Below are 12585 nucleotides of genomic sequence, written 5' to 3' on the forward strand. Positions count from 1 at the left end.
AACCTTGAGAAGTCATCCAGGTAAAGAATGGTCAGTCAGGGTTTCACCTTCTTGACATACTCAGCAAAATGTAAGGAAGGTAAGAGGCCCCTGGAGGAGTGCCTCTCACCAAATGATCTCAGACAGTCAATTAGACAGCCTGGTGTGTCTTCTTTCCTCTTAAATTTGGACCTGGAAAGATGTCATGTTGCAATTTCTGCAGCTCTCTTGTAATTGCAAAGGAATATCCAGTCCAAAAGGAGAGCCAACACAGCAAAAGTCAGAGATGAGAAATGAAGACCAAACAAAAAAAGTTTCTAGTGAATTGCAGATCAAGCACACCCTGAAGCCAGATCTTCTCAAGTTTTTTTCACTTATTGAATTTTCATTCATTCTCAACTAAAAGAGCTCTGACTTATTTGGCATTTGACATACACTGTCTCATCAGGACAGCCCTGAAGAAGAGGCTTTCCTAACCATTATCCTGACATTCTTCATGAGAATCATGTGCATCAGAGGATTGACTTACTCCATATTACACAACAAAAAGAGCAGAACCATGTATGCTGATAACAAACTCCATGCTCTTAACACTTAAAGCATTAGTTTTCACTTTAGTGTTAGAATCATCAAAATTCACCCAGAATCACAATCTCTATCTATAACAGAGCATAGAGAATATGCATTTTTATAAGTTCCTGGATGATTTTGATGTAGGACTTATTAATCACTTATGAAACATTTGCCTTAGAAAGTGTGATTTCAAGGACAATGCTGTCAAAAGTTCTGATACAATGTCCTTATTAAAAAATCTTGCTTCTGGAAGAATACTACTTGAAGCCTTGTCAGTTATGTAAACTGTAAAATCAAAGAAAATTCTCTTCTGAGAAGACCTTTATAAGAGAGGTGGGAAAAGCTAGAAAGCACAAATTCCTGAGCTGGGGAAAGAAAAAGTAGAAATGAAACCTTAAAAGGTAAAGGGGGAGAAAAGAAAAATCTTGAAGTACTAGTTTACCAATTAGTATCCAAGAAGTTTTTCTTAATTAAATACTCTGTGTGTGTGTGTGTGTGTGTGTGTGTGTGTGTGTGTGTGTGTTTTAATTTTAGGTACCAGCGTTGATATGTATAAGGAGATTTGAGAATCTTTTGAAAAAAAAAATACAGACATCTGCTTGGTTTGCTAATTACAGCAGCTCATTGGATGTAAAGGAGAAGGTTTAATTTAATTATTGACTTTGAATAGACATGTTGCCACTGATATTATAGCTAGATTAATTAATTGTTCAATGGTTATAGAGACAAAGAGAACACAGTGAGACCTACTTTCCATCAATATTTGGACATCCTTTTTTGCAGAATAGTCATGTAAGTTACATGTACTATTTTATAATATTAGCTTGCTTGCCTATCATGTCTTCAATTCCTCTTTTTTAAATTTAAGTGGAATATAACTTGTCCTTTGAAATACATACTATTCTTGCAAAATTCATAACTATTTATGTACATAATAGTCTGCATAAGATGGTGTCCTTCAAGTGGAACCTAATACATATTGAGTCTTCCTTAAATTATTAAAAGCTGTATTACTTGAGTCTTTATCTGTAATAGTTCCAATCACATAATCACTGTGTATGGGCTAGAGTTAAATTTCCTGAAGAGGTAATGTTAATTTAAGTTTAAAATTACTCCAGAGAGTTTGTCTGTGGTCCCAAATGGCTGTAATGTTTCTAGCTGTGGACTAACATTGAGCTTAATGTATGATTTGATAATAATTCAGTTTATTATGAAAGTGAACATTTTACTAATGGACCTTTCTTTAAAAATCCCATCTCCTCTCCCCACAATAGTTTGACAAGTAGACATTTGCTACTTTTGTTTGAACTGGTTTCTTGGGTACACCACCTCCTCGACCTTTTCATTTTTGCAGAAACATCTTGCTTTTCTTTGTAGTTGAACTCAGAAGCTAGGTTCTTTCGAATCTGTAAGAACTCAACACTGTAACCGTGAACAATGAACACCTCTCAGCCATCTCAGCTGAGTACCTAACATCTCTGATTGGTGCCTTGGAATAGAAAAAGGATTGAGCCAGATGTGCAAAACATAATCCCACAGGCAAGAGCTTTTCAGAAGACTGATATGGTATTTCCATTATTTGTTCTAAATAGGTTGGAAATATATTACAATTTTAAAGTTTTTATCCAAGAGAACTTCTTGCTTTTTCTTTTCAGGTAAAAACTACACAATGAACATTTTGTATAATGGCAGGGTTAAAATGGATGAGACATTAAAGGTTTTTTTTTAACATAATCCTTTTCTATGGATATTGTGTGAAAAGATGGCCTGGGAAATACTATCTGGGAACACAGAGGTCACTTGTAAGCAAACTTATAATAGTTCATAGACACTAAACAGATACACTTTATCCTTCAAGTGTTACAGGGCATTTGAAGGCCTCTGAACCCTGCCCGCAACTCTGGTCCTGGAATTACTGCAAATTTTGTCTTGGAAAATACTTTTTTCTGCTTATCTTGCTGGGAAAATAAAGTCTAGTAAAACAAAACATACATCCTTCCAGGATGGAAATGTCCACTATTGAACAAAGCATATGTTTTCTCTTATGCTGAAATCTGATTTTTGTATTTCTTTTACACATTGTCCTCTGCAACAGTTTTAAGAGATACCACCTCCCATCTTTTCTTGGGATGTAAATCAACAATTACTCAGTTCCCACAATAAATGTTAAGGTCATAAACGAGACCAGACAGTACTTTGATCTATGAAAGATTTAGTTATTGTCTATTTTGTTGGCAACAGTGCAAACCAGGGTAGCATTGCTCCCTATTCATACTTACATGAGTGTTTCCTCTTCCTCTTTCTCCTCCTCCTCCTTCTTCCTTCCCCTTCTCTCTACCCCCACCCTCTCTCCCCCTTTCTGTACTAACAGGATTTTCTTTTTAGAAAAATAATTAAAAGTATAATTGCTATCTTGGTAAAATTTTCAAAGATGATTTGAAAATCTAAGTGAAGCATAAGGTAATTAAGGCTGTGCTTATGTAAAAAAAATAAATAATCCACTGAAACAGTAAAATTCAGAGGGCAGCCAGACTATTTGCAACGCATAATACATTTGTTTATTTAGTTAAATATTACAACAATAACAGGTTAAGAGCACTAGATTTGTATCCCGTTAATAGGATTATGATCAAAATTTTGATTTGTAAATTTAACTCTTCTTAGTCATTAAAAATCCATTTTCCAAAAGAGTGATAATATATGTTATTATTAAGGGACAAATTTAAACTCTGATTTATGATCAAAAGCATATTTGTTCATTAGTTTAAACAAAACAGAGACATTTTAACTCTTGGTTACTGCTTTCAGAAAAGCACAATGTTCTTGAAGCAAATATACATGACATATCTTTTTCAGTAGTGAGTTCAACCATTGTGTATTATGTCAATGACAGAACCTGAGAATCCCAGATTTATTATCTCCGGATCATTGCATCACACTCTGGTTTACTTAACAATCAAGAAAAAAAAAAACACATGTATTTAGTGCCTACTATGTACAAGCCTGAATAATAAAGCAGTACAAGAAATACAAAGAAGTAAAACTATTGGTCCTTGCCCTGCTCTTTCCAATGCAGTTGGTAAGATTAAACATAGACACAAATTATTCCACTTCCAATGTCCTCAAAAGTAGTGATTATTTTAACTGAACTGTATCTCAGAATCTCCTCTGAGGGAACCTAGAAGAAGCAGAGACATCCCCAGCAGTGATGAAAGTCTCTGAATTAGATTTCTCAGCTTCAGGCTTGAGGGCTTCTTGGACCCCTGAAACTGAAAGTGTTCCAGCCAGTCTCACACCTGTCACTGTTCGGTGGCTGTACTTGAAATTGTTTCTTGGACTCCGACAGAGGAGCAAGATGAACAAATATACATATGTATTATGTGCATACACATACATACACACATACATACACTGGAATCACATACAGGGTGATGTTTCCCATATATATTTCCTGGAAAGCTAGGAGTTCAGGACATTTGAATCTGAATGGAGAAGAGACTAACTCACATTGTCATTTTTTTAAAAAAATTATTATGATAAAACAAGATACCACAATAAGAAAAATATGAAAAATCTCCAAACTCCACTGGACGCAGGCAAAAGTAGAAAGGCTACCAGAAAAGAAAAGAGCGCCCTTCAGAGAGGAGATGTTGAGAGGGCCCTGGAGAAGGGAGGGAACTTTCCTCCACTCCCGCTCCACTTCAAATCTTAGGGTCCTCAAGAAGAGCCTCCCGATAGGGAAGAAAGGGAAAGCAGAAACACATTTTCCAACACCGAGAATAAATAAATAAATAAATAAATAATTCCGTTAAATAGGAAAATAACTTATTAGGCACCGCCTGAAAAGCAGCAGCCCTGAGGGGCGGCGGGGGTGGGGTGGGGGTGAGGGGGTTACTCTGCAGAGAGCCTGCACGCAACTGCAGCGTGGCCAGCTTTGTGAACAAGGCTCTTAAGTTGCCACCCTAGGTCTTGGCCCCGGTGCCGGATCTTCTACGTAAACTAGAGTAGGAAACCGAATCTGATATTATTTTAGGTAGGCTACTCCAGAAACTTGAGCAAGGAAGAAAGAAAAGTGAAGTTTGCTGCTGCGCTTTCAAGCAGTCCCTTAGAAAGTGCGCTGGCTCTGCTCAGCCTAACGCAGATGCGTGTAGCCCAGGGGCGCCCAGCGTTAGCTCTTAGAAACCGGTTCTGAGTCTGGCGTGAGGGTAGCTTCTGTGACACCCCCACCCTATCCCTAGGTTAGGAAGCTTCGACAAATTCCTCTCTTCCTTTACTTCCCAGCTCCGTTTTGCTCCAGAGGGGTTTGGATGTGGATGCGTGAACGCTGGGTTTCAAGCACAGGATCTATTTCACTAAGCACCGGGCTCTGCTCTGGATGAAGTGGGAGTGGTGGAGGGGCCAAAGCAAGTGTGAGCCTTCACCAAAAAGTAGGTGGAAAGACTATCAATTTAGTTCATTCCCAAGTCCTATGTCCCTTAAAGTAAGGTTGCGCAAAGGAAGATCGGTGGTAATTTCGGACATTTTGCTAGCTGCACCCAGCAGACTGCCCAGCTGACCCGCGCGGCAGGAAAGGGCTGAAAGCGAACTGGGAACTCACCCCTAGGGAAATCCGTGGTAGTAACCTTAGCTCCTTAAACAAATAATGGCTAGAGGGGCTGAGGAATAGACTGAATTGGCGACGTTAATGAGTTCGTGATCTGCGCGAGCCAGACTGAGAGGAAGGATTTAAGTTACAGGGTGTGGAGAACAGAAGGACACGGAGCAGCAAATATAGTGGAGCAAAGGGCCAAAAGTGGGGGACGAGAAGAGCATCTGAAAGCTTTCTCAGTTTCTAAGCTAAACTCTGAAAGCAACCTTATTTGCACAGCTTTCCTGGTTCCTTCCACTACCCCCAAGTTACTCCCAGCGCACCTTGGCGCCCTAGATGACATCCCCTCATACCCAGTCTCCCCTACTCGTCCTTCCCCACCCCCCTTTGGCGAGGGCCCCTGAGTGGCCCCAGCTCAAAGAGTCGTGATCCGGGAAGTGCAGGTGCCATTACGAAAGACACCACCGGACTCCAGGTTCTCAGGCTGAAAGTCCTCGACGCTGTAGGCTCTGCTTTTGAGGGCAGTGGCATAGTAGTCGACTGGCTCCTCGGCTGCGTTGTCCATCCAGCTGAGGCACAAGATGCGCTGGAAAGAGCGCTTGAAGTTGTCCGAGAGGAAACCATAAAGTATGGGATTGGCGCAGCTGTTGGCGTAGCCAAGGATGACCGACAACTGGCTCACCGTGGCGTCGTCCTGCTCAGCGAACACGTTGACCAGCTGCACCACGTAGAAAGGCATCCAGCATATGACAAACACCATCACGACCATCATCACCATTAAAGTGATCTTGCGCTCCGAGCGTTTGCGCTGCTGCCAGCCTGCCTTGAGGGCCACCATGCGCATCTTGGCGATAATGAGCACATAGCACAGGCAGATAGCCCCGACGGGCAGCAGGAAGCCCATAAGAAATGTATACAACACGAAGCCCACCAACCAGCGCTGGGCAGGCTCAGGCATGAGCATGTTGCAGGCCACCGTACCATCGCTGTTGGCCGCGGTGCGTGAGAAGACCACAATGGGCAAGATGACAAGCAGAGATAGTACCCACACGCCCAGGTTCACCACTTTGGCCACTGTGGGGCGGCGATAGCGGGCTGCTTTGATGGGGTGCACCACGGCCACATAGCGGTCCACACTGAGTACAGTCAGACAGTAGATGCTGGTGAACATGTTGACCGCATCCACGCTGAGCACGAGGCGGCAGAGCAGCGCGCCGAAAGGCCAGTGGCGCAACAACGTGGAGGTGACCAAAAAGGGCACGCTGAGCATGAGCAGCTCATCAGCAATGGCCAGGTTTAGGATGTAGATGTTGGTGGCCGTCTTCATTTTGGCGTAGCGCAGGATCACGTAGATGACCATGGAGTTCCCACACAGCCCCACCAGGCACACCACGGAGTAGATGAAAGAGATGAGAATTGCGCTCCCCTGGCCCTCGCTTAAGGTCCCATTCTGGGACGCGTTTCGCCCTGGCTCCTCCATGCCGTCCGCAGAGCCAGCCCCGGGGCCCCTGCCGCAGCCGCCTGCGCTGCAGCTGCCCGGGCTGGGGCTAGGAGAGGAGGAAGAAGAGGAGGCGGTGCCATTGGGGAACATGCCAGCTGAGGGGGGCCGCTGGGGCTGCCGGCGCTGGGGCGCTCTGCTGGAGTCCCCGCCGCCTGCGCTCTCCCACGGTACCCGGTAGCTTTCCAGCAGCCTACTGTCACCGGGAACCTCAGGGTAGAGCGCAGCAGCTGCGGGGAGTGCGGCTCCTACCAGCGCCTGCTCGGCGCATCGCCTAGCGGTTGCCTGCCTGAGCGCTGCCTCTTGCTGCTTCTGGGCGCCTGGACACACCAGAGTGTGGAGAACAGAGGCCAAGAGGCTTCACAGCCATTAACTGGCGCGGCTCTGGGCTGGTGAATGATTAATAGGCACCACCAGCGCGTCAGCAGCTACGAAAAGGGAGGAGGGCGGGAGGAGGGCAGTTAGGTGGTTTGTTCCCCCTCCCCCAATTTTTTCCCTTCCCAGTGTTTCTCAGGTTCAACTCGAGCTGTTGCTTCGGGGTTTCCTCGCAACACCTTTACCCATCCCTCAGAACGACCTGGGAAGTGTCTCCGCCTTCCTAGAGGGCAAGTGGGAGCCAAAGGTATAGTGTTGGTCCCATCCCACCCCACTCCTACCCAAAGCAAAGACTAAAGCGAACCCCAAACATGGATGTCTGGATTTCATCTCAGTTTCCTTCAGTTGCTGACATCTCCTGGGGGAACACCAACTCCCTTAATGTCGCGGGGCCCGGGACCCTAAGCCCTCACCTCCCTCCACCGCTTGCCCTGCCCTTCAGACCTGCAGCTTAAGCTCCCAGTCTCCGTCCCAGAGCGCTCTCTCTCCAGACCCACGCGAAGACGCCCGGTGCAAAGTGCACGTGTGGTCCGGTAGCGCGCAGACGTTCTTTGCGCAGTCCAACTCCCTTTGGGCCCAACCCCGCACAAGAGCCCACGCAAATACTCTTATAGTGGTAGAAACTGACTCTGAGCCGCGAGCATTAAGAGCAGGAAGAATCACAATTGGTGTGTTAGGGGATTCTGATTTATATAACACAGCAGGCAATTCCTCGCGGGCAGGAGTGTAAGGGGTCCGAGTGAAACACGGCGAATCTTTTAGTAAATGTTATAGTGCCCAGAGCTCCCTGCGTTTCCCATAGGAATATCGACTGCAGAAACTGGGTCGCGCCAGGGAACTCAGGAGGAGCCTGAGGTTCCCTCCGGAACGTGCCAGGCACGGTATTGGAAATCCATCTAGGTGTTCACTGGAGAAAGATAAGCCTGTGCTGCTCAGAGCCGCTCCGCCCGCGTCCCGGTTGTACTTTGTACCCTGGAGAGTTGGCGGGCGGGGCTGGGAGAAAGAGAGCGGAAAGGCCTGGGTATGAGGGAACCCAGCTCCATTAAATCCACGAGGGGCCCTCTGAGCAGTTGACCGGACTATCTTCGTCCCAAGATCCGCGGGACAGCAGCCGGGTTTTCCCAGGAAGTATCAGGAAATACTAGTGTATTTCATGTGGCTAAACCTTTAAGACCCAGGCATTGATAAAGGCAAGCCTGAAGCTCACTGACTTCATTTAGCAATTGAAAGATTTCCGTGTAAGAAAGAATGGGTGTTCAATTACCATGATTTTTAAATGACCCGTGGGACTTCCCACCATTCTGAGACTAGGCTTTCTTTGGCTTTTCAGTGGAAGCATCACAGTCCATTCAATTCCCCCATTTCTTTTCATAAATCCTTCCCTGCAAGATCCCTGCAAGTCTCTGAAAGGTGCCAGCTCTCAGGAAGAGGGACCTATGGCTGTCCAGTGCTCAATCTCCTTGGAGCTTTGCAGTCTCTTATGCTCAACTAAAAGGCACCCACTGTGCAGTGAGTCTCAGTTTTTTTCTCTCCTCAGTACATTTACACCAACGTGAGGCAAACTCACTGGGTAATCATTCACATATATATATATTTGTTAGTTCTCAAAACTCAGTGCTCTTGGGAGGGAAAGAATAGCTTGTAGTGTATTGGTGATAGCAATCAGAGATTAATTAAGTGAGGACAGACTCATGTGTGCAAAGGAGACTGCCTTATTAATGAGAAAAATGCTATGGTGGAATTCAAAATTTCATAGGGCTGATGCTGTTTAACCCATTGCTTTACTTAAACAACTTGCCTTATATCAAGTGGAATGGGAAATTAGTGTTCAGTTATGTTTCTTTCTCTCTTAAAAATACAACACTTGGAAGAGAGAAAAAATGAGTGTTTATCATGTTAAAAAAAATAAAAGGAATAGGTTTTGTCCCAGAAGAGCAGTTTACTACCCAAGCCTCATAATGTTTTAGATGGCTCTGCCCATTACTCACTTGGCTGTATTTCTGGGAACTGGCATTCAACAGACATCTTTTAGAGGCATTGACTTTGATCATGGTGGCTCCAGGGGGAGTGGGTGATGGGAGTTGATAAAAGACAGCTTTATTGTTAGAATTTCATTAAATTCACTTTGCAATTCATCTTAGAAAAAAACTTCTCTCAATTAAATTGTGGCCTCACATAAAAAGAAGAAAACTTAAGACCTGACATAAGCATGCTTTCTTCACTTGTGAAATGATTTCAATGATGGACCATTTATCCATAAAAAACAATTGACAATGAGATACCACTTTACACCCACTAGATGGCTATAATATATTTTTAAAAATGTTGGCAAGAATGTGGAGAAATTGGAACACTCATATGTTGCTGGTAGGAATTTAAAAAAGGATGTAGCAACTTTTAAAAAAATAGCTTGGTGATTCCTCAAAAGGTCTAAAATAGACCTACCATACGACTCAGCAATTCTATTTTTTACCCCTAAAAATTTGAAAATTGAAAACAGGTTCTGGAATAATAACTTGTACATACAAGGATGTTCTACTAGCAGCAGCAACAGCAACAAGTAGCAAATAAAATATCCATCAGTCAATGAATAAATAAACAAAATATGGTATAACCACAGAATTGAACATTATTCACCCCTAAAAAGGAATGAAGTACTGATACATGTTACCATATAGATGAACCTTGAAAACATTATGCAAAGTGAAAGAAAACAAACACAAAAGGTCACATATTGCATGATTTCATTTATGTGAGACAAGCACATAGTGACAGAAAGCAGATTAGTGGTTGCCAGGGGTTGGGGAAGAAGTAAATGGAGAAAAAATACTTGACGGGCACGAGGATTCCTTTTTTGAATAAAGAAAATATTTTGGAATTAGTGATAATGATTGCAGGACTTGTGAATATACTAAGAATCACCACATTGTACACTTCAAAATAACTAAGAAATATGAATGTGAGTTTTATTTCAATAAAAAAAGAGAGCAACTGAGATTAAGTAAGTTAAGCAATGTTACCAAATCTATTCAGTTATTTGTTTTTTATTATTGTATTTGAGAATCAACCTAGGAGCAAACAAAAACAAATTTTTAAAGAGGTGGCATTCCTGAGCTAAGCAACATATTAGGGATTAGGGTTACAGTTGTTTTAAAATCAGATTAAAAGCAGGAATCTGTCTCTCACTCATACCTCAATGTAAAGTAAATATTTCCTACAGAAACAGAGAATTGCTATAGGTATGGTATTGTTAAGATGATCTAAGATCACAGCCTGTGAAAAGTCAGGACTCAACAACCTTCTTGTTTTGTTAAAAAGCTTTTTATTTTTTTTTAAACTCATAAGTCTAAATCTTTAGAAAGAGCTTGTGCTCTCTATGTAAGTTACCAGTCCTCCACCTCTCCCTTCTTTGGTGACTGTTTATTCTGTGCATCCATGATATGTATTTCTATAAAGGAAAAGAGAAAGGGATGTTTTCCAGGAAGGGACAAATGAAAAGTCCTAATTTAGGAGGCTGCAGATACTTGAACAGACTTATCTTCTTCCCATATTGTGATTTTTCTCCTATAAGCTGCACTCCCCTGTGCCACCCTGAACCAGAGGCACACATTATTGTATTTTTTACCCTGTGCTGTATGCATGCATGTGTGTGTGTGTGTGTGTGTGTGTGTCTGAATGCACGTGTGCATTTTTTCCTCTCTTGGAAATCTATAAGCTTTGGGGGAATAGCATCTATATTTTATTTATCTTTCTATCTCCAGAACCCAGCACAATAGCTAGAAAATCACCCCAAATCTCCTTGCTTTTTTTTTCAAGGTTACTTTTTTCTAGCTCATAAATTGTAGATGAAAAGACATAAACTGCAGGCCTCTTACAAGAACTTTAATATGTGGGTAACATCATCATCTGTAATAATTCCTCATACATTTATATTATTCTGAATAATTTCAATTTGCACATCCTATATCAACAATTATTATGCTGATGATTCATTCATTGATCATTCTTGGTCTTAAATTTCTTGGCAGAGAAAGGGCTCTGGAAAATGGGTAGTACATGCTTTAGTAGATAATGATGGTTATTTAATAGTAGCATGCAGTGAGAAAGCCATTATACATGGAAGATCGTTTCTTTTTAATTGCAGTCCTGAGTCTCAGTTGGTTTGGTGAAACAGTAATTATCAGGAGCTCTAACTCTGCTTCTGTCAAGATCATTACTAATGTGGTTTTTCCATTTGGAACCTATGGTGAATCTTGAATGAGCTCTTATAACCCATGCATGTGGTAAAGGGTTGGCTGGGACCAGGGATTAAAGGAAAAACTTCCTGGAACATACTCTGCACTGGCATTGTCATAGTTGTGTTTACAAACACCTGTCCAGGCAGATGGGACCAAGCTGAGAATGAGGAGCAAGTACCACTCAGCAATATGGCCCAAAGTAGAGGATGCATCATCTAAGAGCCATCTGCCACCAGGCTGCTAACATGATGGCGATCTAATAAGAAGGTTACTAGGGTTCAAAGTGACCATAGGACTTAGGAACAATCCTGAACTTCATTTCCCAGGGATGCCTAATCACTTCTCAGCAGCTTTGGTAGCCCGTGGTTCAGTTCATCACCAATCTCAGGAAACTGGCCCTGGCCTGCTGATTTCCCTCTAACCTCTTCTGTGAAAGAGCATAACGGTCTTTTTGTGCTTTCAGAAAAGAGACACGTATGGTGCAACAACTTACTTTCTTTCCCATAGATTCTCTATGACTAAGTAAGATTTCTAAGAAAAAGAATTGGGCACATGCAGGAAAGTATTTATTATTACTAACAGATAAGTGAAAACAGAACAAAAGTCACCACATGTTATTACCTATATTATGTTGAATGGTCCTTACCAGCAATGCAATTTTTTTTCTGTAATAACGTCTCTGTTAGTTAAAGTTTTTAAAGTGGATTGCATTAGTTTCAAATAATTCTGTCAAAATCTTTTTTCTTAATTTTTGTCATTTTTGAGCAGAAGTATTTAAAAATGCTTTCTTTCACAGTCATGAAACCATACTTTTTTTCAGTGACTCAATCGATGATTGTTTTTGAGCAGAACTATTGAACACTTACAGCAAATCACCTATTCCTTAATAAACAGCTGTTCTTTTTGGTAGACTAGGTCTATCAGCAGCTTCTCAAGGTAAGGAGCTTTAATGAAGCCCAGCAAAGGACTGGGGGTTGAGGGTGGGTGGGTGAAGGAAAACCAGTATTGTAGATGAAAACTTTGCAGACATCTTAACACTCACCATTAAGGTGCTATAGCTTTTTTTTTTCTCATTTTAAATATGCAGAGGCAGGTGTCTAGGCACATGTTTCATCCGCCAAATCATGGTTTTGTTTTGATGGCATGAAGCTATTTCAATGCTTTTCTCCTTTTCCAAGTTAAGTTGGAGCTGGTCTGGTGGGGGTTGTATACTGAGAACATCTTCATCTTCTTTTCTTTTACAGTTGGGTATAGGAAGAATGGGGACAGTGTCTGAGCCATCAGAAGGTGGGCTCAGAACCACTCAAGTGGTTGTGGAAGAGAAGGCCTGGGAC

The 12585-nt window shown here is 42.4% G+C and overlaps 1 protein-coding gene and 1 long non-coding RNA gene across 3 annotated transcripts in view; both read right to left on the reverse strand.

Annotated features, from left to right (window-relative positions):
- LOC308646895 overlaps positions 1-12585 on the reverse strand; it is a 231916-nt gene that overhangs the window by 19417 nt on the left and 199914 nt on the right. The window lies entirely within an intron of this gene.
- SSTR1 (somatostatin receptor 1) lies at positions 5556-6731 on the reverse strand (the record flags this gene model as incomplete). The annotated part of the gene is made up of 1 exon (XM_081292782.1): positions 5556-6731. The coding sequence occupies one exon, from the start codon at positions 6729-6731 to the stop codon at positions 5556-5558; it is 1176 nt and encodes a 391-aa protein (XP_081148908.1).

The sequence above is a fragment of the Spermophilus citellus genome, assembly GCF_964194105.1.
Source record: "Spermophilus citellus genome assembly, chromosome: 4".
NCBI lineage: Eukaryota > Metazoa > Chordata > Mammalia > Rodentia > Sciuridae > Spermophilus > Spermophilus citellus.